Source organism: Ictidomys tridecemlineatus, chromosome 6 (genome assembly GCF_052094955.1).
Source record: "Ictidomys tridecemlineatus isolate mIctTri1 chromosome 6, mIctTri1.hap1, whole genome shotgun sequence".
In the NCBI taxonomy this organism is placed as follows: Eukaryota; Metazoa; Chordata; class Mammalia; order Rodentia; family Sciuridae; genus Ictidomys; species Ictidomys tridecemlineatus.
This window is the reverse complement of record NC_135482.1, coordinates 81,876,953-81,904,458: the sequence shown is the minus strand read 5'-3', so window position 1 is coordinate 81,904,458 and position 27,506 is coordinate 81,876,953. Positions and strand designations below refer to the sequence as shown.

The following is a 27,506-nucleotide window of genomic DNA, read 5'->3' as shown; positions in this document are numbered from 1 at the left end:
GCATGCAATAAGAATTCACTATTGTGATGATGGTGGAACGAATCTGAAGAATTGTGTGATTTCTCTTAAAGAAACATGAGGTCACCTGGAACCATCAAAGACAGGAGCAGAGTCATGACAGGAAGTGAAGATCCAAGGCTGAAGACTGGCCCAGCAGGCTGTTGGAGGACAGAGGGTAATGGAGTCTGGCATCCCAACTAGACGGAGACTATAGTCAATCCATTAGAAGAAAGATGAGACACTGAACTGAACTTTCAGCTGAGAAAATGCTCAGAGTGATGATGAGACCTAAAATGTTGCCATAGTCATAAACATCCTGGCTACTCTATATGCATTCATTCCATTTCTTGAACAACTTTTTTTTTTAGCACATATTATATACAGGCCACTCTTCTGGGTCTACTTAATGGGTTCATTGAGAGGATTAAGGCAATTATGTAAGGAAAGCATTTAGGGCAGAATTGGAGAAAATTGGTCAACAAAACCCACAAACATCCCTGTCCTTGTGAACCCTAAGTTTAAATGGGAGCACTAGCAATTGTCCAGCTCTGCCCTAAACTCCTTCCTTACATAATTGCCTTAATCCTCTCAATGAATCATTAAGTAGATACTAGCCAACCCTTTTTACAGATGAAGAAGTTATATTTGGCCCCAAATCAAATAGCTAATACATAGCAAAACTACGTAATCCTAAAATTCATGCTTGTAAAAACTATTCTATATTTTATCTCCATGTTGCTGGATAATTTTGATAGGTAAAGAGGAAAATCTTTAAGATTTGAAGTGCTTAGGATTTGTAAGGTCAGTATTTTAGGCTCTTCCTTTGGGTGCTCATTTTCCCAAGAATGATGGGAAAATGAGAACCAGTGAGAAATGTGAACTTGGCACTGAAGTCTTGGAACAAGGTGAAAGAGTGAAGGAAGTATGGACTTCAAATGAAGGAGGCAAAAATGGCAAAACCTATAGGGTCGAAGCAGCCATGTTTTGCAAGATCAACTGCTTGCTCATTCCTGCCTGTAGGGAAAGAGTGGGGGAGGTCACATCCTCCATCATAGAAGATCTTTGAGCCTCTGTAGAAAGCTGGATTCTCTGAAAGAGAAGGCCAGCAGCAGATGATGAGGCTAGAGATGAGAGGGGCAGGTGTGGCAGAAAAAGCTGGGGTTGGAAGAGCACCCAGGTTGCCATGTCAGGGGTCAGTAGCTGGGTGAGCAGGGGACAGGGTGGGAGAAGTTAGCAAGCGAAGCGAGGAAGCCAGGAGGCAGGCTGGTGTTGCAAGTTAGAAGAAAGGCAGGAGAGAGCCCGGCTGCTGGAATCTCCTGAGAGGGGGTTGAAGGGTTCATGTGCCGAGTTCCAATTGGAATGTCAGAGAGGGAAGGCCCAACTGCAAACTTACCTGCCTATGTGTGTACCACTCTTCAATGGCCTCCTCTTTCCCTTTGATGCTGGGGAAAGGAGGCTTTGCCATCACCAAATCTTTCCAGGGAAACTTGACTGCTGCTAGTCTACCTCATTGAATTCAGAGACATTACGGACTACCAAATTGGGAAGAAAGAAGACATCACCAGGTATAGAGACTTTTCCCCAACTGTTCCAGCTCATTTTGACCTGGCCAGGAGCCTAGGCTGACATCAAATCCCTGATGCTTTGATGCTTGCCTAGCAGGTGTGAGACCCTGCGTTCAATCCCCACTACCAAAACCAACCAAACAAATAAACAAACCAAAACCATGCTTGATGAATTTCTGAGATCCCAAATAACCAGCTATCGGGGGCAGAAGAGGGTAATTTGAGTGATCAAGCCTAGAGAAAATTCCCTCAAATTATAAGTCAGAGATTTCATTAGCTATCTTTCTATAGTTGATTCATTCCTAAAATGTATGAATGCTTCTCCAAATTTTTTTTAAAAGCTTTTATGGACCTGGGCACAGTGGCACAAACCTGTTATTTCATCTACTTGAGAGGCTGAGGCAGGAAGATTACAAGTTCAAAGCCAGCCTAGGCAACTTAACGATCTGTCTCAAAATAAAAAAAAAATATATAAAAGGGCTGGGGAGGTAGCTCAGGATAAAGCGCACTCCTAAGTTCAATCCCCTATACTGGGGAAAAAAACGTTTTTATGGAGCATGAATGAAGGAGAAAGGTTCACTCTGGTGTACTAAACAGTCCTATAGAATAAATGAAGAAAGTGGGTAGAGAAGGAAGAGGATGAGCCCTTCCAGACTTTCCTATGTGTATGGATCATCAGAGTTCTTGTTAAGATGCAGGTGTTGATTCAATGACCCTAGTATAGAACCAGAGATTCTGCCTGTCCTGCAAGCTCCCAGACCATGCTGATACTGATGGTCTGCAGACCACACTTTGATTAGTCAGGACTTTCACTATATAACTAGCCAAAAGTTATGACTGCGTTCAAAAGATGAGTTGTTTTAGTGGTAAGAATGCTGTTAATGAGTCTATGAGAACAGATTGTCCATCAGGGTTGGGTAATACAGTAGGATGATTGCAGAACTCAGAATCAGAATTGGCAAGTTTAAATGCTGCTTCTACCATTTGGTAACAATAAAACTTTCAATAAGTCATGGTTGTCTCTGAGAGACAGCTTCTTCATCTAAAATGATAGATAAAAATATCTGCCTTATTAATAGAACATGAGATGGTGTGAGGATTACACGAAACAATTTGGTAAAAGTGCTTTATTAATTGAAAGTGCTGCATAGGATACTGCTTATGTAGCAGTTATTATTATTGCGCTATTTGAAGTTAAAGAAACCTTCCTAATTTCTCCATTTCCACTACTTTCATTTTGATTGATAGGTAGGTAATTTTGGTGTTTGCTGTCTACCTGATACTGTGTTGAACACAGTAAGAGAGAGATACTTGGCTTACTCCTCACAGCATCAATAACATCGACAGTAGTATTGTCAGCCCCATCTTACAGATGAGGAAGGAGGACCAGAGGAATAGAATTATGTCTGGATGTTGAGGGTTGATACTAGGATATGAACTCAGCCTGACTTTCCAAAATCCAACTTTCATTCACTGTATTCAACTGATTAATCGTAGTAAACACCCAACACCATAGAAGAAGGTGATAGTGTAGAACTGGAGTTGGCAAATTATTTCTGTCAAGTACAAGACAGTAAATATTTGGGCCTCTGTATGCCAAATGGCCTCTGTTGCAACCCTCTAACTCTGTCACTGAAGTGAAAATGCAGTCATAAACAACATGTCCAGGAATGAGTATGATCCTGTTTCAGTAAAATTATTTACAGAAACAGGTGGCAGGCTGGATGTGGCCTGCAGGCCATGTTTTGCTTTGCCTACTCCAGAAAATTCTGAGTTGTGCAATATAATAGTCACTAGATACATGTGGTTACAAAATTAATTCCTCAGTTGCATTAGCCACATTTCAAGAGCTCAGTAGAAATACATGGCCAGTGGCTATTGGATTGAATACCCTGGAGGACAGTTCTATTATCACAGAAAGTGCTATTGGAGAGTCCTGGTCTATATCATTTTTGGAGGTAGTCCTAGGGGAAATCCCTTACAAGTAGCTCTGAGGACATGGAAGATGAGTTCTAGCTTTGCTGTGTAACCATCCAAATAAATCATCTCCCAGAGCCTTAGTTAATGTGTACATAAAATGAGGATCATACCTTCCTGGTGGTGGTGGTTTAGGAAGGGAGTGAGAAAATACGTGGAGAGCACTGTGATGTCTTAGGGGGGCTGGAAAAACATGAGCCATCATTAGGATTCTATTGTTATTGAAATGTGAGAAATGTGAGATGGAATTTGTGGGGTGTCCAAATAGAGATCTAGGTTTTTAAATCACTCCTGAGGAAGCCCTTAAGATTTCAGAGAGTTGATGAAATAAGGAAATTTTATTATTTGTATTCTATTTTTTTTTTTTTTTGTGGTGCTGGGGACTGAACCCAGGGCCTTATGCATGCGAGGCAAGCACTCTACCAACTGAGCTATATCCCTAGCCCTAGTATTCTAATTTTTGAACAAATTATGATGGCACAGTATATTGACTAAACCTTTTAGATAGCAATCTGTTTCCCTAAATCCTTAAAAACCTGTACTTTGTACAATGTGAGGCAGCAATTCCACTTCTAAGCAAGTATCCTAAGTTTATAGTTTGTAGCCTATAAACATATATAGAGATTTTAAAGTTTTTTGTTTTTTTTTTTTTTTTTGGTAACAGGGATTGAACTCAGGGATACTTAACCACGGAGCCAGATCCTCAGCCCTTTTTTATATTTTATTTAAAGACAGGGTCTTGCTGAGTTGCTTAGGGCCTCGCTACGTTGCTGAGGCTGATTTTGAACTTGTGATCTTCCTGCTTCAGCCTCCAGAGCCACTGGGATTACAGGAGTACATCATTGCACCCACCTCATTACTATATTATTTATATTATGAACAACAAGAAAAGATCTGGTTGTTAATAGTGAGAAAAGAATAAAACAAATGTCAAATTTAGAAACAAAGATAATGTACCAAAATACTAGCGAAGGTTAAATTGGGCAAACTGGAGTTATCTTTGGTTATCTCTGGAGTAGCAGTCATTTTATTTTCATCTTTCATCTCTTCTGTTTTTTTGCGATGAGCCTATTATTATATCATATCATCAGAAACAGGCTATAAAAATGGAGATTCCTGGGCTGGGGTTGTTGCTCAGTGGTAGTGCACTTGCCTACCATGTGGGAGGCACCAGGTTCCATCCTCAGCACCACATAAAAAAATAAATAAAAGTATTGAGTCCATCTGCAACCAAAGAGATTGTTTTTAAATGGAGATTTCCATCCCCTCAGCTGGCTGTTATATATTCCTCTATAGTATTCCCATTTGGGGATTCAAAATACATCTCCCAGCCTCAGACATAGGTGTGTTCCTGGGGAGACATACACACGACCTTCCCTCATTTATGTGGGCAGAGAAACCTCAGAGCCAGTTTCAGGTCCTTTACAATGATGGCCATCGTGGCAGGTCAAGGGCCTGGGTTATCTCCCTGAGGAGGAATCAGCTAGGTGTCAGAGGAGATGATGAAATTCCTCTTTTGTCCCTGTCCCTGCAGTCTGAAGGAATGGAGCTCACACCCCCAAGTCTAAATGATGGGACATCTCTGCAGACAAAGACAGCTGGGAAGGAACAATCGTTGACTGAAAAAAACAATGGCTTTCTCCAAAATCTCGGTGTGGCTGAAGGTGCAATGAAGTAAGTGGGGCTGCACCTGCAGCAGCTGCTGCTTCTGCGTAAGTGTCTGGAGGCGTCCTCAGGCCAGTGGGATGAAAATGATGAGATCGTGAGATTTTTCAAGTTCAGGGTCTGGGTGGATGTTCTTCCTCCAATTCACCTAATTTTAATCTCATGAATATTTATTGAAGGAGGCCTAAGGACGCACTGAGGAGGCCTGTGATCTTGAACTAGGCAGACACCACCAAGTGGAAACTGTCAAGGCTCTGATCTTGATTTGGGAAAATTGATAGTTTCAGGGCCTCATTATCTTCACTTGCTAAAGACGTAAGCCATTTTAAATACTTTCCAGATTAGAGCTAGTACAAATATTTATATAAGTGTGTGTATGTATGTACATATACACACATGTTAGCATTAAATGAAAGTATGTACATATAGGCTAATGATTAACAACATTTTTGATTAGAAATCCTCTCTCTCTCTCTCTCTCTCTCTCTCTCTCTCTCTCTCTCTCTCTCTTTTGTTAGTTTGATACTGGGAATTGGACCCAGGAGCTCTCTACCACTGAACTACATCCCCAACCCTTTTTATTTTTTATTTTGAAGTAAGATCTCACTAAGTTGCTGAGACTGACCTAGAACTTATGCTCCTCCTCCTGCCTCAGCCTCTTAAGTAGCTGGAATTACAGGTGCTCAATACACCCCTATCCCCATCCAGCAAGAAAACTTTTTTTTAAGTTTGTATTCTTTTAGATGTTGATGGACCTTTATATTATTATTATTTATTATTATTATATTATATTTGAGGTGCTGAGAATCAAACCCAGTGCCTCACACATGCTAGGCAAGCGCTCTACCACTGAGCCATAACCTCAGCCTTGGAAAACTTTTTTAAAATGAAAGATTTTCCAGAATTCCTCACATATCAGAAAAGCTATTATGATATAAGAGATTTTTTTTAAAAAAAAACATTTTTGTAGTTGTAGAGGGACACACAATATATTTGTTTATTAATGTATTTTTTTAATGTGGTGCTGAGGATTAAGCAGTGCTTCACTCATGCTAGGCAAGTGCTCTGCCACTGAGCTACAGCCCCACCAAAGATGTTTTTAAATGCATTTATAATTTATTGAAAATAGTAGCTTGTACATTTGGAAACTCAGAGAAGTATTTATTCATGTAAGCAATATTTATTCAGGCTGAAGAAATATACGTAGTTTCCAGAACCCCTTCCTATATCACAAATATATTATGATTCATTGAAAAGTGTGTGTGTGTGTGTATGTGTGTGTACATATGTGCATTTTAGCAAAACAACAACAGTCCAAGAGGAAATGGACAAATGATATCAACATAATTGTTCCAGGAAAGGAAATATAGCTGAGTTGTATACATATAAGCAAAGACACTCAACTTCACTCTTTAAAAAAAAAAAAAAAAAGATTAAAATGAGGTACCCATTTAAATATACCAGGCTGGCAAAGATATGGTTCTAGAAAAAAGAGTGGGAAAATAGTCACTGTCATCGTTTTTCTGGAAATGTAAATTAATTCCACCTTATAAAAACATGATTTGGTAAAATCTATCAAAATTTGGAATGTATAAAACTACTGACCTAGCAAGTCAACTTTTTAGGGATTTCCAATAGATGTACATATATATAACATACAGATATGTAAGGTATTCACTATAGCATTGTTTATAGTAGCAAATGCTAGGAAACAAACTACACGTCCGTTAATAAAGAACTGAATAGAAATTCATCATAAAGGGGCTGAGGTTATAGTTCAGTAGTAGAGCGATTGCCTCATATGTGTGAAGCACTGAATTCAATCCTCAGAATCACACAAAAATATTGTGTCTATCTCCAATTTTATATATATATATATATATATATATATATATATATGAAGAAATTTATCATATGGTCTTACCAGATAGTCATTTCATAAATAAAGCAGTTTTGTATATACAATATAAAATGGACTCCAAGGGAGTTTGTTAAAAAAAGAGATTTACTGTATTGGTCTCCCTTTTAGAGGAAGGGGATTGAAAGGGAGGGATGAAAGGAGGGCACAGGAATTGCAGAGGAACAAAATCTACCAAATGATGCTAGGTCTGTGGATGAACATGCCATAATGAATACAACTTATTATATAATTATAATGTACAAATAATATTGATAATAATAATAGAAGGAAAATCAGTAAGCAAGCAAAGGGGGGAAGGGAAGGGAAGATAGTGGGGAATGAGGCTGATCACATTGTGTTACATGCATGTGCAAATAAGGCATGCTAAGTCCCACTATTATATATAATTATAATGTACCATTAAAACTGCTAAAAACCAAAAATAGAAAGTAAAAATAAAAAAAGAATTTAAAAAATGTGGCTGTGTAGAATACTCCTCTAGCACATGCGAGGCACTGGGTTTGATCCTCAGCACCACATAAAAATAAATAAATAAATGAATGTCCAACTACAATAGAACACACACACACATACACACACACACAAAGACACACACACAAAGACACACACACACACACCATCACACCATGCTCTTGGGAAAAAATAATAATCATAAAGAAATTGAAGGCACAGAAACAGTATATAAATATCCTCCCACTTATGATTTAAAAGGTGCGCACACACACACACACACACACACACACTCTTAGATAAACAACCACATCTGCTTATTTATCATGGACTGTCTGTGGAAGAATAATAAGGGAGAAACGTAAACATTGTCAGGAGACGAGTGGGGGTATGAAGGTCAAGAGGACATCATAAACTTAGTCCCCTCTCCCCATTATTTTAAACCAGGTTTTTTTTTTTAACTCTACTTGTTTATTTTGAACACACATTTATACATGCATGTACACACAGCTGCAATGACTTTGAGATCTCATTGACAAATAATTGATTGACTCAGCCAGTAAATATTTATCCAGCCCTTCTATTTCTCTTTTTTTGTGAGATGGCCTGTGTGGCATTATTCACACAGAATGAACTCAGAACCTGACCAGCAGGTGCCCCTTGGGGCTGGGAAGATCCCAGGGTCCTCCTTTAGAAACGGGGAGGGCAGGCCTGAGCTCTGGCCCGTGACATAGTAACAGCCTTGTTTCCATGGTGTGGCTTACAGTTTGCTAAGAGAAATGACCAAAATGGACCAGAGCTTGGACGGATTGGACGATAAAGACAAGGTTTGCTCTGAAACTCCTCAAACTGACTTCCTTCACAAAGTGGACACCAAAAAATGGGTAAGCAAGACACATCTCCTATCTCAATGTGGTGAGAATGAGGATTTCCTCCCAACAGGGACAAGACTTCAGAGCTTGAAACCAGGAGGGAGGCAGGGTGTGGCCTTACTGTCACTATAGTCTGTGGTTAAAACATGAGGTAATTGCTAGTGTTCTCGTGGGGGAAAAAATGTGTATTATGTGTTATTTTTGCCCCCGGTGATTTATGAAATAACTAACATTTTTCACCTTAGAGAAGATTGCTACATGAAAAACCACTCTGTGCTTGCAGATTGTCTTTCAATAGACTTCACCGCTATACCCTGGATTTAATCTCTCAGGAAAATCCATCTTCTTCCTCCTTCTGGTGGCTTTAGGTCTTCACTGGCTTGCAGCTCATACCTCTAGTCCCTGCAGAGGCCTTCTCCCCTGATGCTATGCTTTTCCTCTTCTGTCTCTCATTGAGATATTTGTCATTGGATTTAGGACCCATCCAGGTAACCCAAGATGGTCTTTACTCAAGATCTTTAACTTAGTTACAGGTGCAAAGACTAAAGAGTCTTTTTCCAAACCAGGTAATATTCACAGGGTCCTAGTATCAGGACACAGATATGTCTTTGGGGGCTACCACCTAACTTGTTGCATTATTGAACTAGGATGAGTCATTAATATGAATGGCCTAGAGGATTTCAAGTGCCTTTATTCACCTCAAATCTATCATGAGAATGAAAAGAAATAATTCACTTGACAGTGATTTGTAGAGTTATGTGGGTGGGAGTTATCCTTCCTGATTCCGCCAGTACTTTATGCAGATACTTCAATAAGAAATTTGTCAGTTCTCCCTACTCCAAACTTTTCTCTTTCCAGTTTAAAAATAGTTTTGCTGAAATTCAGGAATTTCAGGTCAAACATCTTCACAGGTCAGAGAAATATTTCTCAATAGTTTCTTTAAAAAAAAAAAAAGAAAAACAACATGTTCAAAGATAATCTATTGTTAATCTTTGTATGTATAGAACTGATGTGCCAGGAAATGCCTTGAATGTTTTTCTAGAACAAGGCACCTAAGAAAGAAAGAAAGAAATTTTGTGGCTCAAACTCAGAGTGGGCTGTTACCCCAAACTCTTTGATATGAAAAAAAAATTAAATCAAAAGAGAGCTTAAAAGAATTACACAGTGATCCACCACATTCCACACCTACCCTTTAAAAATGTTAACTTTCACCACATTTGCTGAGTATTTATGTATATATAAATAGATGGAATTTTCTGAACCATTTAAAAAGTAGGTCAGAGACAATATAACACTTCATCCCTGTTTACTTCAGAAAGCATCCCTAAAAATAGACTTTCTTTTATATATCTGAAATACTGTCATCACATCTAGGAAGATTAACAAAAATTCTATAATTTATTCCTGTATCCTCAATTCTCTCACTATTCTAATTTCTGCAATTGTGCCCAAAATTTAGGGCACAATTTAGGGCTGTATTTTTTAAACCAACATCCAAGCAAAATCTATGCAATGCATCCAATTGCTATATCTCTTTAGACTCTCTTGATATATGGGACAATTCCTAACACCTTCTCTTTTCCATTAAAATAAATTTTAATAGATCTGGAGAGTCATCTTATTTGAGTAGAGTTTTAGAGTCCAATGGTCAGGTGGAATTCTAATACTCATCAACGCTCAAAGGAGCTCTGGTTTGTTGTTGTTTTGTACTGGGGATTGAACCCAAGAGCACAATACCCCAGAGCTACATCCCCTGTTCTTTTTATTGTTTACTTTGAGACAGGACCCCACTAAATGGTTGAGGCTGGCCTTGAACTTGTTATCCTCCTGCCTCAGCCTCCTGAATCACTGGGATTACAGGCATGAGCCACTGTACCCAGCAAGAGCTCTGAAGTACATGTCGCTGCCCCAGCCTTTCATAAACTGAAGGTGCAGGTCTCAGAGGGCTGTGTTGGGTGGAGCTAGAGGAACCTCTACTTCTTGTGATAACCTATTTGTTCTGCTTTGCTTCCTTCGTCATCTTGATCAGGATATGTTGGAGCCGAAAGCTGAACAGGGCCAGGACCTTCAGAAAGAACAGGATGAGCAAAAACCAGATCTTGTTCATGAAGTACCTCAAGTGTCCACATCGATGCTGTTTCCAGAGAACAAGATCCCTGAGCTGTAAGCCTTGGCACCTGCAGAAAAAGTGCTTAATGACTGGGGGGCAGGAAGGATGAAATTTAGCAAAGTATTGAGGGAAAACCGAATGGATTTAAATTCCATACATGTCTTGAACCACAAAGCACTCATGCCAAGGGCTTCTCTTTGCAAACTTATCTTTGAAGCTTGAAATTAATACCTACCTCAACCCTCTCATATAACTTTCTAGATATGGAAATCATTCTCATTATCATGACAAATATATTGTGAAGCCCTTGTAGACCCTTTCTCCATTGTATACTTCTTCCTCAACAAGATGCAACCATTATCCTGATACCAATATTTAGCATTTGCCCCATGGAAGGAAATTAAAACTACATCCACGTTTTGTCAATAAAGACGAAATTTGCTTTGTTTTATCCAGCCTTTTAAAGACCTGTTAAAATGGATATCAGATAAAGGCCCAAACTTCTTGAGTCCTAAGTGCCCACCTGTTTCATTTTGATGATATGAATAAACAGACCCATTTGTCATTTGAAAGAAGGGACTTTGGGGCTATGTCAGCCGTTCCCCACTTGCTTACCTACCAATGATCCTAACATTTCTGCAGGAGTCCACAGAGGATATTTCTCAGGCTGAACTACTGGAATGCAAAGATGGGTCTGCAAGTGAAAGACGTTGGAGCCGATCACATTGACTGGATGGAGAAAATCAACAACATTATACAAAAGATAAATACAACGGAAAGCACAGTGAAAAGGTAATTGTAGGATACTGAAATCAGTCAAAAAATAGTGGAAGGTTTTATAGCTTCCACAACCTAAGATGTTCTGGATTTAAAGGGATGAAATCTTTAGGATAAGAAGTATAAAGTCCTGTGATCTGTAATCAATGCCACAAAATCTTAGAGCAGAAATCAAAGTTATCTGCATCTTTGCTCTGTGTTCTCTCACACACTTTCTTTAAGGCTGAGTTAGTTACCACAGGAATGTGTTCAGGTCTTCAGTACCTTTGAAGGTTATTCCGTATTGTTGACAGGACATGCTTAGGGGAAAAAATGTGAAGCGTATTTGGTAATGTGCCTCTGGATTTCAATGGGACATTTTAAGGTGAAGAAAAAGAAAAGGTAATTGTTATTGCTGAGCATGGTGGCACATGCCTGTAATCCCAGTCACTCAGGAGCCTGAGGCAGGAGGATCACCAGTTCAAGTTTAACCTGGGCAAGTTAATGACACCCTGTTTTAAAACAAACTAAAAAAAAAGGTCTGGGGGTATAGCTCGGTGGTGGAACATCCTAGCACCAAAGGAAAAAAAATCATCATAATAATTGTTACTCATTTAACCACTAGAATAAAGAGAATGGGTTCTGGAGTCAGAGGGACCCGAGTTTGAATCCTGACGGACATTTCTTGGCTAAATCACCAACCTTTTTAAAGCCATGGCTCTCCTCTTCTATGCAGAGGAACTAAAGGGCACCTCCCTGGCATATTGTAGGGACTCAATACAATTCCGTATGTAAAGATCGTAACATGGGACCTGGTCCATAACAAATGATTAATAAATGGAAGTCACTGTTAGAAATGCGTACCTGTAGAGCACTCGCCTCGCACGTGGGAGACCCTGGGTTCGATCCTCAGCACCGCATAAAAATAAATAAACAAAATAAAGACATTGTGCCCATGTATAACTAAAAAAAAATTAATAAAGAAAAGAAATGCGTACCTGTGGCCTTCTGAACTTGCCCACTATGCTCCAAACCCTTCCTACTGCAGGGCTACCTTTCTCGCTGTTCTCCTACCTTTCAGGGGTTAGCTTTTCAGCAAAAGATTCCTTCACAGAAGCCTTCTGACCATCCTATCCAAAGGGGTCCTTTTCCCCTGCTGAAGCATTAATAATATTATCTTTTAAAAGGGCTCTGTGGTTTTATTAATTCAAATCACATATATTAAGTTTTTTCCCCATTTTTAAAAGGCAGGTATAATTCACATACAGTAAACTATGTCTTTTAGTGTATGGTCCCGCAGGTTTTGAAAAATGTGTACAGTGGTGGAGCCAACGGAGTGAAGATGTGGGACGCCTTCATTGCTCCACCAAATCCTTCATGCTGAACTGAAGTCCACCACTGTCCCCAGGCCAAGCTGCTGGTGACCACAGATCTGTCCCCATCGTTTTACCCTCTCTGGAATGTTGTATGATGGCATCTCAGAGCACATGAAGCCTTTTGAGCCTGCCTTCTTCCATTTAGTAGAGTGCACTTGACATTCACCTATGTTGCTGTGTGTATCATCCTTTTAACTGCTGAATAGTATTCTTTTACATACATCTAACACCATTTATTCATTTAGCAATCAAAGAACTTTTAGGATTTGGGGCAAATATGTATAAAAATAACATAAACATTCTTATATAGGTTTATGTGTGAGCACACGTTTTTCTTTTTCTTGCATAAACAACGAGGAATGAGAATGCTGGGTTATATAGGGTTGTATAGTAAGTGTACATTTACTTTTTTTCTGACAGAATGGCTTTTATTTTAGAGTATTGTGAGTGGAAGAGGGGGGAGTCACTCAAACAAGGGATTTTCTTTATATATATACATATATTTTTTTCTTTTTAGATATACGTGACAGTAGAGTATATATAATACATACATGGAATATAACCTTTTCTAATTAGGATCCCATTCTTGTGGTTGTACTTGATGTGGAGTGTCACTTGTCATGTATTCATATATGAACATAGGAAAATTATGTCTGATTCATTCTACTCTCTTTCCTATTCCCATCCCCCATCCCTTTCCTTCATTCCCCTCTGTCTAACCCAATGAACTTCTATTCTTCCCTCTCCCTCCCTTATTATGTGTTAGCATCTGCATGTCAGAGAGAACATTCTGACTTTGGTTTTTTGGAACTGGCTTATTTCACTTAGCATGACATTCTCCAGTTCCTTTCACTTGCCAGCAAATGCCATCATTTCATTCTTCTTTATGGCTGAATAATATTCCATTGTGTATATATACCACTGTTTCTTTTTTCATGTAATTTTTAAATTTATATATGACAGCAGAATGCATTACAATTCTTATTACATATATAGAGCACAATTTTTCATATCTCTGGTTGTATACATAGTATATTCACACCAATTCATGTCATCATACATGTACTTTGGATAGTAATGATCATCACATTCAACCATCATTAATTACCCCATGTCTCTTCCCTTCCCCTCCAACCTCTCTGCCCTATCTAGAGTTCATCTATTCCTCCCATGCTCCCGCTGTCTATCCCACTATGAATCAGCCTTCTTATATCAAAGAAAACATTCAGCATTTTATACCACTGTTTCTTTATCCATTCATCTATTGAAGGACACCTAGGTTAGTTCCATAGCTTAGCTATTGTGAATTGAACTGCTATGAATATTGATGTGGCTGTGTCACTGTAGTATGCTGATTTTAAGTCCTTTGGGTATAAACCAAGGAGTAGTATAGCTGGGTCAAATGGGGTACATTTATATTTTTAAGAAACTGCCAAATGGTTTCAAATGGCTATACCATTTTGCCTGGCTTCAGCCATGTTTTAAGAGTTCTAGCTGCTCTGAATCCTCACCAGCTCTCGGCATTGTTAGGATCCTTCTTTTTTCTTTCTTTCTTCCTTTTTTCTTGTTTTACTATAATTATCCTAATAGATGTGTAGTGGTATCTTATTGTCCTCACTTTTCATTTAGCTAATAACTAATGATGTTAAGTCTTTTCTTATACTTACTTGCTATATATATATCATCTTGGATGAAGTGTCTGTTGCATCTTTTGCCCATTTAAAAATTTGAGTTGTTGGGGCTGGGGATGTGGCTCAAGCGGTAGTTCGCTCGCCTGGCATGCGTGCGGCCCAGGTTCAGTCCTCAGCACCACATACAAACGAAGATGTTGTGTCCGCCGAAAACTAAAAAAATAAATATTTTTAAAAATTCTCTCTCTCTCTCTCTCTCTTAAAAAAATTTGGATTGTTGGTTTATTTATTATTGAGTTGTGAAGGTTCTTAATATATTCTAGATAAAAGTCCAGATAATCAGGATGCGATTTGCAAATTTTCCTTCCTAATTTGTGGCTTGACTTTTCATACCTTTAACCATGTCTTTGGAGCAGCAGTAGGTCTTCATTCTATTAGGTCTGACAGCTCTTTCATATTATCTAGATGACATTGGGTGTTTTTTTTTTCTTTTCTTGAATTTAATTTAATTTACAACTTCTCATTCCAATACAATCATTACCCAAGTATCTATATAGGAACAGCACTTCATTTTTGAAAGATCAAAAGTATCGATTCTATTGGGTGTCTTTTCTTAATTCTCAGGACTTAGTTCATCCTTTAATCTGTTTGCAGCTTATTAAATGAGGTGATGTCCCTGGAAGGCCAAACTGAAAATCTGGGGGACCGGGGCCTTGACCCTGTCAAGGAGGCAAACATTGAGGTAAGCTGGAGGCTTGGGAGCTTCTGCCCTTTCTCCCTACCCCTTCTATCATTTCACAAGCCACAACAAGAAGTAAGATGCCTCTCTGTCACAAAGAGGGGTGCTCTCTCATGGTCAGTTCTGAGCACCTCCTGGGTAACACCACTTCTCTCATTACTCAAGAAGCCTAGACTTCCCATTCTACCTTCAAACTAGGCAAGACAGAGATGATAAATCTCTATTTGGTGCCATCTTAAGGTACGTATAAGTACCTTAAGGGAAGTTCTTTCCTACCACCTAACAGCACAGAGAAACCACTCAGGAAATAAATCTTCCTCAAGAATTGCATCTTTAGAATGTAAGTGTTTGATCAGTTCTTGAGTGGTTTTCACAATCTTCAGTTTTCTGATTGCTTTGTCTCCTTACATTTCATAGAAACTCTTTTTAGAGAAAGCATTTATTTTCTATTTTTAAAAGAGATAGGATATGAAGCTGAAAGGTAGTGATCAATTTTGAGCATGAATAAGACTTCAGAATTCTAACTGGTAATTCTTCTACTCTCCTGTAAGCCAGGCTTTTAAAGAGAAGTCCAAAATGAAAATTTTCACTTTTTTCTAAAAAAAAAAAAAAAAATTGTATCTATCTCTTTTTATTGAAATTGCCAGCCTCTGCTTTGTTCAAGCTCTAGAATTTAAAGTGGATTTTGGAAGAAGTAAAATTTACTTTATATATTGTAGGAAGGTAATGTTTATTTAGATACCTCATATTAAAAGTCACCTCCAAACCACCACAGATTTCTTACCTGGAGAAGAAAAAATTACTTTTAAACATAATAGAGTCTAATATTCTCAGTCATAATCTTATTTTGCACTAGTTAAAAAGAAAACAGCTCCCCACCCAACCACCCACACACATGTACTATTTTGGGCTTTGGAAATTGCAAACTCTGGAAAAAAGAAGCGAATGGTCTCCTTCGACATTTTTCCCAAAAGTCAGCTGAATGTATTATAGGAATGTGGTTTTCATCAGGAGGCAGAGATTAGGAAGGACAAATATCTAAAGACTGGGGAGAAAGTTGGAGGAGCAAAGTTAAATAAAAGTGAGTTTTGTTTTGTTTTTGAAAAAGGAGGAGTTTGGGATAAGAGGAAAAGGGCAGACATCATACCTACCTCTGGAAATTGTCTGTACTGGAAATATGAAACTTTGTATACACATTAAAAACAAAACTAAACAAAACCAGGCCTGTGCTTAAAAACAAGAAACAGTCCCAGTATCCACCAGTGGGTATGTGGATAAACTGTGGGTCCTGTGTGGTGAAATACCACTGTGCAATAAAAAGGAACAAACGTCTTATTCGCCCAAAACATGAGTGGACTCTGATGCCTTAGGCTAAGTGAAGGACCCCAGACTCAGAAGGCTGTGGGCGTATGACTCTATTTAGGTAACACTCTGCAAAAACCATAGGAAGAGAAAATAGGTTAGTGGTTAGGGGTTGAGTGGAGAATGGGAGGAGGGGATTGACAAAGGCTACAAAGAAATGAAAAGAAATGAAGAAAACAGTCTGTAATCCTGGTGGCAGTGATGACTACGTGACAGTATACAAGCATCAAAATTTAGGAACTATATGATCTTGAAAGGTGAGTTTACTGTACATAAATTATACCTCAATAAATTTGTTTTAAAAAAAAAATGACCCAATCTCTGTTGTCAAGTATACGGGCTGATGGAATTTCCTCTGGTGAGAAAAGTAAGGAAGTCAATAAAATTAAAATAATATCACAAGTATTGGCTTATTTATTCCTCATGATAAAAATGGAGTAAGAAAAATGTGAAAGAATAATTCAGTAAGATTATTTCTGGAAAAAAAGAAAAACAGAAACAAAGATATGTTTATTTAAAAGACCTTTAAACTGTGGACTGCCTTTTCTAAAAAATTTATTGATTTTTAAAAATTTTTTTAAATTTTAATTCGTTATATATGACAATAGGATGCATGACAATGCATATTACGCACATAGAGCACAATTTTTCATATCTCTGGTTGTACACAAAGTAGAGTCACATCCTTCGTGTCTTCATACATGTACTTAGGATAAAGATGACCATCGCATTTGTGGACTGCCTTTTGAGGTGGCCTTTGGGTATCACCTGATCATTGAGTCCTCACGTCCATGAAGCTTTCTGAAATCCCCAAATAAACATCTAGATTTTTATTCTGAGATGAACTCTGTCCTAGTTATCTTTGACAAGTTCTGCATACGATGTTTGTTGTATAAGTAAACCAGAACGTCAATTAAAATGTAATCATTGTAGCATAACTCCTTCCTGAGTAATTAAATCACATGATCAATTTGGGGTTGGGGACAAATTAACTTGGTACGACATGGAGGTGACTACACTCTTTCCAGGGTAGCAATAAGCTCCTGGTGAGTAAAAAATGCTTGAGGAGATAAGTACTCCTGTTACTTGTGTCCAACTAGCTCAGTGTCTACCTCCGTGGCCATTTATGTAGGACGCAGCTAACGATATCTTGATTTAATGCTGTTTTGTAGATTAATACACAGAACGGCATTGGGGGTGGAACAGCTTGTATTCAATCTGAAACTTTTTGACCTCACATGTACTTTCTCCTAAAAATAATTTGTTTTGTTTCACTTCCACACATCATTCATTACAACTTCTACTTTATATGCTTTTGTTTTCTAGGAGAAGATCATAGAAATTAGAAAGCAATTAAGAGAAATGAATAACAAATTGACCCAGGTAATGATAAAATGGCTTTACAACTTAAAGAAGTAAATTATTCTTCGAGAAATCTCAAATTTAGAGAATTGCAGGGAATGGAATCTAAAATTCAATAAAAATACTCTCAGAAGTTGAAACCAAGAAGGGAACTTACTGTCATGTAGTTTGTAATCTTACTTTCAAAAAAAGAAAAGTATGATTCAAAAAGATGAAGTGATGAAGTCACTTGCCCATTTTTCCAGATGAAAAGAACCAGTCTTTGTCATGCTCCCCATTTATATTAATATTATACATAAACATGCATATGCATTTTTTCTTCTAATAGAAGTAATACATACTTATTTTAGCAACTAAAAATTGTGAGACTAACTGAGATTTTTTTAAAAATGAAAAACGATCCCAGTCCCTCAAAAGGCACATTTTATTTTAGGACATTTATATTCTAAAATGTAATAGGACCTTTATATCTTAGGACATTTATATTCTGATATTCTGAATTTTTCTTGTACATATATTTGTGTATTATTGTTATTTCAATGAGATCATATTATGCACACTGTTTTGCAATTGCTTTTTCATATAACAATTTTCTTCAACAGTTTTCTATGCTTGTAGATGTCCTCTTACCTTTTTTGTTTTTTTTAGTCACTGCTATTATGCAGGTTTGAATTTACACCAAATTAATTTTGTTGTATATCTGGGACTGCATACACCCTGTTTGCCACAAGAAACTATGCCTTGAAAATCCATGCCTTGCCTTACTCTTACAAGGGCTTCTTCAAGAATCAGTTTCTAGGGCTGGGGTTGTGGCTCAGTGGTAGAGTGCTCACCTAGCACACATGAGGCAGTGGGTTCAAACCTCAGCACCACATAAAGATATTACGTCCACCTACAACTAAAAACTAAATAAAAGAATCAGTTTCTAGGGACACTACCATCTCTAAAACGGATCTTTCTTGAATCCAGCACACTGTTCTTCCTGCTGTAACTCTGCTTTTCAAGGTATCCTGGGATGATTAATTTAACACATGTGCAAGCATCATAAATTCTGACATATGGGCAGTTGGCATTCATGTCTTAGAAGGGAATGGTTTGGCTTTGGCCCCTGTCTTGTTCTTTTTTTTCTTTTTAAAGATTTTTAGCTTTATATGGACATAATACCTTTATTTTATTTATTTTTATGTGGTGCTGAGGATCGAACCTAGTGCCTCACACATGCTAGGCAAGGGCTCTACCACTGAGCCACAACCCCAGCTCCCTGTCTTACTGACAGAAACCATCTGTGTTCTCTCCTTGATAACTTACTGGAAACATGGGAAGAAAACAGGAACTATAACTTTTTTGTGAATAGCTTTTGCTAAACCAGGGAGCCTGAATATTCAATTAAATAAAATAGGACTTCATAGTTATAAATTATAAATTTTTAAGTATTTAAAAGAAATACTTTTCGCCAGGCACTGTGGCACATGCCTGAATTGCCAGTGGCACAGGAGGCCAAGGCAGGAGGATCACAAGTTCAAAGCCAACCTCAGCAACTTAGTGAGGTATTGAGAAATTCAGTGAGAACTTGTCTCTAAATAAAATACAAAAAAAGGGCTGGGGATGTGTCTCAGTGGTTAAGTGCCCCTTAGTTCAACCCCCTGTACATATATATATATATATATATATATTTTTTTTTTAATTAACACTTTCTGGGCTGGGATATAGCTCAGTTGCTAAAGTGCTTGCCTCATGTGCACAAAGCCCTGGGTTCAATCCCCAGCACACACACAAAAAACCTTTCTTATTTTCTCAGAAACATACTAACGTCCTGTGGAAGTTTTATTTTGTTTTGTTTTGTTTTTTTCTAAGGAGCAAGGAAGGAGTACTGCATAGAGAAAAAGATGATTTATAACAAGTGGCTAATGTGTAAATGTATACTTTAAAAGTACTGAAAATAATCTTGGTAATCTATTGACTAATCCTTTGGCAGTTTGCAATTCATAGTTCATGAACAATTCATGAATTTACTCTAAGAGGAACAATTTCACCACGTAAAAGTAAATTTCAACCCACACCTTATAAGTGGTGTCAAATGAAATGAGGGATTTTATTGTATAAACCAGAAATTATAATTTTCATTTTGTTCAGAAATATGGATATCCTTTCAGGTAGATGCTTGTAATGAAGCTCATGAATTAAAGGAGAAACTCATTGAAAGAATAGAGGTAAGATTTTACAGATACACCAGTTCAAATAAATCACAAGATTTCTATCTTAACCCAGAGGTTATTTGTTCCCTTAGAATTTGCAGGTACCCCACACTGCAGTCTCTCTTTAGTCTTATCTCCTTCTCCCTTCCTGGCCTTCTGCTTCAGGCCAAGAGAACATCTCACAGTTTTGGTGCACTCTTGAGCTGATACCCCTATGCTGCTTCTACTTCCCATCCCTCCATCTGGAGCTTTTCTCCATGTCCACGAATTACCACTCTGGGTGTTCTCAGTTCAAATGTCATTTCGTCTTCCAGACCTCTCTTATTCTCCCCTGGCCAGGAAATGACTTCATTTTTGAATTCCTTCCCCATAGTCTCACACATCCAGGTAAATGTGAACGCATGAATGAATGTATCAACCTGCTTCCTTCTCACAGGTACCTATTCATCCCACATCTCCAATAGATGCCCCCAAACCTTCAGCTACTCTCTGTTTCATTACCTAGTTTTCTCTTTAGTGTGTATATTAATCCATAGCATCTAATGTATGTGTGCATTTAGTTATTTGTTCCATAGCCCCTATAAACGTACATGTAATAGATTGCACCTTCCTTGTGTATTTATTATTACTGTATCCTAGAAGAGTGCCTAGTTGGCAATAGTCACCCAATGAATATGACTACAAATGTATTTACATAAATGAACAAATTAGATTAATTCAGTACACAGATATCTTCCTGCTTGAATAATCCAATGAAGATTAGCATGCAGGGGGGATGGGGTTTTAGCTCAGTGGTAGAGCACTTGGCTAGCATGTGTGAGGCACTGAGATCTATTCTCATCACCACATATAAAATAAAATAAATAAAATAAAGGTCCATAAACAACTAAATATATATATATATATATATATATATATATATTCGAAAAATATTTTAAAATATATATATATGTTAGAAAAATATTTAAAAAACAGATTAGCATGTCGGTTTCACTTAATTATCTACTATGGTGCTTCCTTACACTGTGAGTGTGTAAGTCCCCTCTTATTGAGTATGCCTTTACCAATGATTTCCTCATGTCACATGCACATGATTTATCATGCAGGCACCTGAAGTCTCCCTACTTGGGAAGTTGTGAGGCAGAAGGATCACAAGTTCTAGTCCCTCCTGGAAAATTTAGTGAGATCTGATCTTAAAATAAAACAAAACAGTGCCTGGGGATGTAGCTCAGTGGAAGAGTGCTTGCCTAGCATGTGCACTGCCCTGGGTTTCAGCCCCAGGGCTGGGGTGTGGTGGTTGAGGACTAAGGACTAGGAGACCGCTAGAATGATTAAAAAAAAAAAAAAAAAAAAAGTTGATTTCTCTCTCTTCCAGAACTTTTATAAGGAAATGACTCTGCTGAATACTAAGTTGGGAATGTACCAAATTCAAGAAAGGGAAACAGATTCTTACAATTCTGAAGAAATGAATGTGGAAGAAACAGATCCACTGCTTCCTGAGGCCTCACCACCCCCTTTAGAACAGAACTCTCCTCCCCACATTGCAGCATGGTGAGTTGGAAAGAGGGGCCCTTGTGGGCTGGATTTTCTTTCTTTCTTTCTTTTTTTTTGGTGGGGGGGATAAATTTATCTGTATATGATATCTATACGTTTATCTATATATGAGATTTATCTACCTATTATCTAAATCAAGCTGTGATACAACCTCCACCATCAAAGGAACATTCTCATTAAGCAGATTTGAAAACTTTTGGTTGCTGGACAGGATGCCTTTCTCCTGTGTGGTATTGGAGACCTGTATATGGTGAATTCTGATTCTTTGGGTCTCTTTCTAGAGATGCTACATTATCCTAAAGACTCTGAGCAATATTCTCCTCTAAGAAAAGAATTCTGATTCTTCATTTCCAACCAACTAACCCATGTAGAAGCTTTAACACTCTATTTTCTCAAGTCCTTTCCTTTTAAAAGCTGAGTTGTGGGCTGGAGATGTGGCTCAAGCGGTAGCGCGCTCGCCTGGCATGCGTGCAGCCTAGGTTTGATCCTCAGCACCACATACCAACAAAGATGTTGTGTCCCCCGATAACTAAAAAATAAATATTAAAAATTCTCTCTCTCTCTCTCTCTCTTTCTTTAAAAAAAAAAAAAAAGCTGAGTTGTCTTTTTGTTGTTGAGTTGTCAGAGTGTGTGCACCCTGTACCTTGCACATAATCTTGTTATAGAGCCAAGAGCATATTACTGCACTTCAGGTGTTGCAGATCTCTTTTCTTGTAATACTCAATGGGATACACAAAGGCAGGGAGCTTATCTTCATTTGGGGACATATATAGAATATTCTTATAATGCTCAGCAAATGTCAAATTAATAAATAAATGAGGAGTACAGTGAGTGAAAATGATGAAGCAAAAACCTCAGAAAGGGCTGGGGATGTGGCTCAAGTGGTAGTGCGCTCGCCTAGCGTGCGTGAGGCACTGGGTTCAGTTCTCTGCACCACATAAATGTGAAATAAAGATACTGTGTCCACCTAAAAACTAAAGAAATAAATATTTTAAAAAAAAAACTCAGAAATTTTTCTCTTCCTTAAACCTGAAGAAAATTATCAGAATCAACTTTTTCAGAACTCTCAGAATTAAGGATTTAGTATCTGGAATCTATAAAAATCTCCTTAACATCCAAAAGAAAAATAACCCAGTTTTCAAAATAGTCAAAGGACTTAGATATGACATTTCTCTAAGAAGATAGATGTGTGGTCAATAAGCACACTGGTCAAAAACCACAATGAAGCACATGAAAGGATGATTGATGTCATTGGTCATTAAGGAAAAGCAAATCAAAACCACACTGAAACATAGTGAGATGCTACTATATACCCAGTAAGATGATCTACAGTCATCTCAGCCGGGTGTGGTGGTACATGCTTGTAATCCCAGCAACTCCGGAGGCTGAGGCAGGAGGATTGAGAAGTTCAGACCATCCTCCAAAATTTAGTAAGACCCTCATCAACTTAGCAAAACACCCTGTCTAAAAATTTTAAAAATATAAATAAAAAGGACTGGGGACTTAGCTCAGTAGTAGAGCACCCCTGGGTTCAATCCCTAGCACCAACAAAACAAAACAAAACAACACACCACACACACACACACACACACACACAAAAGCATTAAAGAAGATGTGGAGAAACCAGAACCCTCATAGATTGTTGGTGAGACTGTAAAATGATACAGCCACTTTGGAAAACAGTTTGATAATTCCTAAAAATGTTCGACAGTGTTACTATGTGACCCAGCAATTCCACTCCTCACTCCTCGGTATATATGATCCAGTCAGACATATGGCCACACAAAAACCTGAACATAAATGTTTATGGCAGCATTATTCATAACCGCCCCCAAATAGAAACAACCCAAATGTTCATTAACTGATGCATGGATAAACAAAATGTGGTATATCCACACAATGATGTATTAGACACAAAAAAGAATGAAGCTCTGATACAACATGGATGATCTCAAAAAAACATGCTAAATACAAGAAGCCAGACACAAAAGGACATGTATATGATACCTTTTATGTAAAGTTCAAAATAGGAAAATCCATACAGACAGCAAGTAGCACATTATAATAGAGAATAGGGAAAGAGTGACTGCTCGTGAATATGGGTTCTTTTGGGGGGAAGATGATATTTTCCTGGAATTAGTGACATTGGTGGTACACCCTTGTTACTAAACTAAATGCCACTGACACATACACTTTAAAGGGTGGATTTCGTGGGATATGAAGTAGCTCTCAAAAACATAAATAAGTAAATAAGCAAATGTCTCTCAGTTATTACTTCATTGTTATATAGGAAGATTATAATCCAGGTGATTAACCATCTTTTTCTCACATCATTACATCCTAATTAAGATTTTGTTCACTCTCTTTTGTTAAAGAACTGGATGCATATTAGTTCCATTAAAGCGTATTTATGTACTGCTAACATTTTGAGGAGGTTTACCTTGTGCAAATATTCAATCATTATGTATCATTTTGTGCTATTTTGGCTTCAGAATGTAGCCTCTTCTTGGTATTGTCCTCCAATCCTTTGATTCTCTTTCTATACTGACCCCTTGTGTAATGACCACAAATAATATGAACACTTCGGAAAAGACTGAAAAATTTTTTGTACCACAAGATTTGAAAATTAAATAAATAGATAGTATTCAAAAGTTAAAAGAATATTTTTAGTCTCATAAAAATAAGTTTTAAATGAATAAAATTATTAAAAACACTAAGGGGATGTTAAAAAGTCTTATTTTAATTTAATAGCTATGATGTTTTCCAGAGAAAAATGTTTGACCTTTTTAAAATAGACATTATATACACTTATATTTGCTTAATAAAATATTGAAGAGCCTTTAAATTAAAAGTTCAGTTATTATAAATTAAAATCAAGTGATTCAGTAGTGTCAAAAAAACAAACATGAGTTCATCTATACCTAGAGAATTCACTGTAGGGAGGAAAAAATCTGGAATGACACAAAGAGAAAAAGAAAGGGAAAAAAGGAAAACAAAAAAATACAAAAACAAACAACAAAACCCTAAAGCACAATAGAAATAATAAATGAGGGGCTGGGGTTGAAGCTCAGTTGGTAGAGTGCTTTCCTAGCATGCACAAGGCCCTGGGTTCAATCATCAAAACCACCAAAAAAAGAAGGGAAAAAAAAGAAAGAAAGAAAGGAAATAATAAGAAAAGAAAGGAAGGAAATATTTTTTTAAATTGTTTATATTAAAGCTATGGGATTGTAATTTCTTCTTTTCTCTGTTTCCCAAGTTATCTATAATTCAGAAATTTGCATCTTTTTAAAAACTTAAAAAGTGTTTTTTAAAGAAAGTATTCTAGTTTCATGTTTTCAAAGATGACTGTTTTGGGAAGTTAGGAAGAATAGAGTTTTTTACATTTTTTTTTTTTTTTTTTAGTTGTTGATGGACCTTTGTGTAGTTAATTTATTTATATGCGGTGCTGAGATTCAAACCTAGTGCCTCACACATAACTAGGAAAATGCTCTACCACTGATCCATAATCCCAGCCCTAGATATGTTTTGGTAGTGAGTATTTTTCCTTTTCATAAGAAAGAATAAATCTAGACTTAGGGGCCCTTAGGACAGGACCTCTCTACTTCATGTTAGCAGCACTCAAAGCTCCTTCTTAACAGAGTATCTTTAAAATGTTGGTTCTTTAATAAATGTGTGAGGTAAAATCAATTACTTATGCAACCACTACAAGGTAGCCAGGGGGTATAATGCTAAGAAACTTGGCTCTGGTTTCTAAAATCCACCGAGTTAGGTCACAAAATAGATCCAAAGCTGGCTTTACCTGTGCCCCAGATTTTCTCTTACGAAATAAATCCTACAGTATTTATCTCTAGGTAATTAGATTATCTGTGACATTTCTTTTCTTCTTTATGTTTTTCTGGATTTTCTAGATTTTCTGCCCTAGTCATAGATTGCAGAAATTAATAACGCAAGGACTTAAAATCAAATGAGTAAAATACACCATGTATCCAGCCCAGAAAAGGATTTGAAAAAGTTTAGATTACTTTATAAGGGAAAATCTTGTGGCAGAACAAAACTGGTGACAGAGCTTCATTCCTACCTACCATCATGATATATTTTGTGTGATACCTGATATATTTATGCTTTGGATACAAGGTATCCCCCCAAAGCTCCTATTCTCAGGAATATTCGGAGGAAAAGTGAAAATGGATTGTGACAGCTGTAACCTAATCACTTCATCCTGGTTGGAAGAGACTTACTGGTGGTAACTGAGGCTGGGGGAGGTGGGTCACCTGGGGGCATGCTCTGGAAAGGTTGTTTCTCCAGCAGCCCCTTCCTCTCTCTGCTTCCCAACCCCACGATGAGCTAAGCAGCTTTCCTCCATTGCTCCTTTCCCTCTGATGTTCTGTCTCACCTCCAGCCCGGAGAAATGGAGTCAGCTATCTATGGACTGAGACCTCTGAAACCATGAGCCCCAAATAAACTTCTCCTGTAGGTTGTTCTTGATGTGTATTTTGGTCCTAGCGATGCAAAAACTGACTAAAACACATGGAAAAAAATCTAACTGCCAGTGTCTTTCCATGCCCCCCAATAGGCATCCCACCCCTCAGGACAGGCAGAGCCGGGACAACCTGCGGGAGTGTGAGAAGAGCCCCAACACATCCAGGGTTTTGTTGCCTTGTGGCTGTCCCACATTAGATTCCATTGCCAACCCCCCGTGTGGGCTGTGAGCACTCATCTGTTCCAAGCCCCTTCTTTTACAGATGCGAACCGAGGTCAATTTTTTTTTAATATTTATTTTTTAGTTTTAGGTGGACACAATATCTTTTATGTGGTGCTGAGAATTGAACCCAGTGCCTCACGCATGCTAGGTTAGCATGCTACCACTTGAGCCATATCCCCAGCCCCCAAGGAGCCGGGAGTCCTATCAATGCATTCTCTTCAGGTGTTTTTGTTTTTAACACAGATGTTTTCTTTCCTCCTAGGAAACGTGCACTGAGAATTTTCATCATGTTTTATGTCCTCACCTTCACTGGAATTTCATGTTATGTCCTGTTTGTGGATGCTACATTTATCTTTGAGAGGGTGCTCCCTAGCATACTTGGGCGCAGCACAATGTGGGAACTTAGGGAGATGATAGGGCCTTTCTTGAACTTGGAAGTAGAAGACTTGTTACCCTCCTAAAAATTCAGAAGCTACTGTTACCCTACTGACTTTCTCCCCAATAAAATTCTGGCTGTTCCTGTATTATGAGAGTTGACTTATTTTTTTAAAAAAACTCTTCAGTATTTTGTGAAGCACATTATAATTACATGAATATGAAAAGTTTATCTTTACCCTAATGACTCCTGGTGACTTCTTGAATCATTGCACACACTGTTTAAAACATCTGAAACCATTAGCCTGCCTGCCTTTCCCCAACATGGGGACAGTCAACTGAGACAGTCAAGTACTAGCACTCTTGAGCTATTATTGTCCCCATTTTGACCACTGATGTCTCAGAAAAGAAAAGCACAGAATTCCTCCCCTCTGTGTCCAGTTTAACTTCATTGGATTGGGACCCTTTTTGGAATATAGTAGATATAGATATAGATTTTTCTCCTTAATATTTGTTTCTCCTTTTGGTTACCACACCCTGATTTTGCCTTGAAGGAACTTTCTCCTGTAAGTATATTTATAGGTGGCTTTTCAGTTGATGCCCTGTCTTCCTATTAATAAGAATTAGAACCATGTTGCATCAGATGACCTTTAAGAATGAGAATTTTAAGAAGAATCATGCAAAGAATGGAAATGATTGCAACTTCAATTTTTGTGAACTTGTCCGTATCTTTTCCTGCTTAATTAGAGTCAGTTCTGTCACTTACAATCAGAGGGACTCTATCTCATACAGTAAAGAATTTTGAACATTCAGCTAGAGCATTTTATCCCTAACTTTGTAGGTATTTTAATATAAAAATGGTTTTAACTGAACCATGCAAAATTAATAGAACCA

At 37.8% G+C, this 27,506-nt stretch overlaps 1 protein-coding gene across 3 annotated transcripts; it reads left to right on the top strand.

Annotated features, from left to right (window-relative positions):
• The first annotated feature begins 749 nt into the window (after positions 1–749).
• Smco2 (single-pass membrane protein with coiled-coil domains 2) lies at positions 750–26,761 on the top strand. 3 transcript variants are annotated; one of them, XM_021728844.3, is made up of 10 exons: positions 750–1,565; positions 5,077–5,216; positions 8,345–8,462; positions 10,480–10,613; positions 11,203–11,352; positions 14,978–15,065; positions 17,751–17,807; positions 19,940–19,996; positions 21,357–21,532; positions 26,500–26,761. In XM_021728844.3, exons 2-10 carry the CDS (start codon positions 5,086–5,088, stop codon positions 26,696–26,698), a joined length of 1,110 nt encoding a protein of 369 aa, XP_021584519.3. In that variant the 5' UTR covers positions 750–1,565; positions 5,077–5,085; the 3' UTR covers positions 26,699–26,761. The 3 variants fall into 3 exon arrangements, with proteins under 3 accessions (XP_021584519.3, XP_077871141.1, XP_077871140.1); XM_078015014.1 differs by lacking the exon at positions 750–1,565 and having other exon boundaries at positions 5,003–5,216; XM_078015015.1 differs by lacking the exons at positions 750–1,565; positions 17,751–17,807 and having other exon boundaries at positions 5,000–5,216.
• The last annotated feature ends 745 nt before the right edge of the window (positions 26,762–27,506 follow it).

Excerpts from the sequence above, each read along its gene's own strand:
- Smco2 (XM_021728844.3), top strand. The coding sequence starts at position 5,086 with ATGGAGCTCACACCCCCAAGTCTAAATGATGGGACATCTCTGCAGACA. Across the intron at positions 15,066-17,750 it reads TCAAGGAGGCAAACATTGAG|GAGAAGATCATAGAAATTAG; the intron begins GTAAGCTGGAGG and ends TTTGTTTTCTAG. Across the intron at positions 17,808-19,939 it reads TGAATAACAAATTGACCCAG|GTAGATGCTTGTAATGAAGC; the intron begins GTAATGATAAAA and ends ATATCCTTTCAG.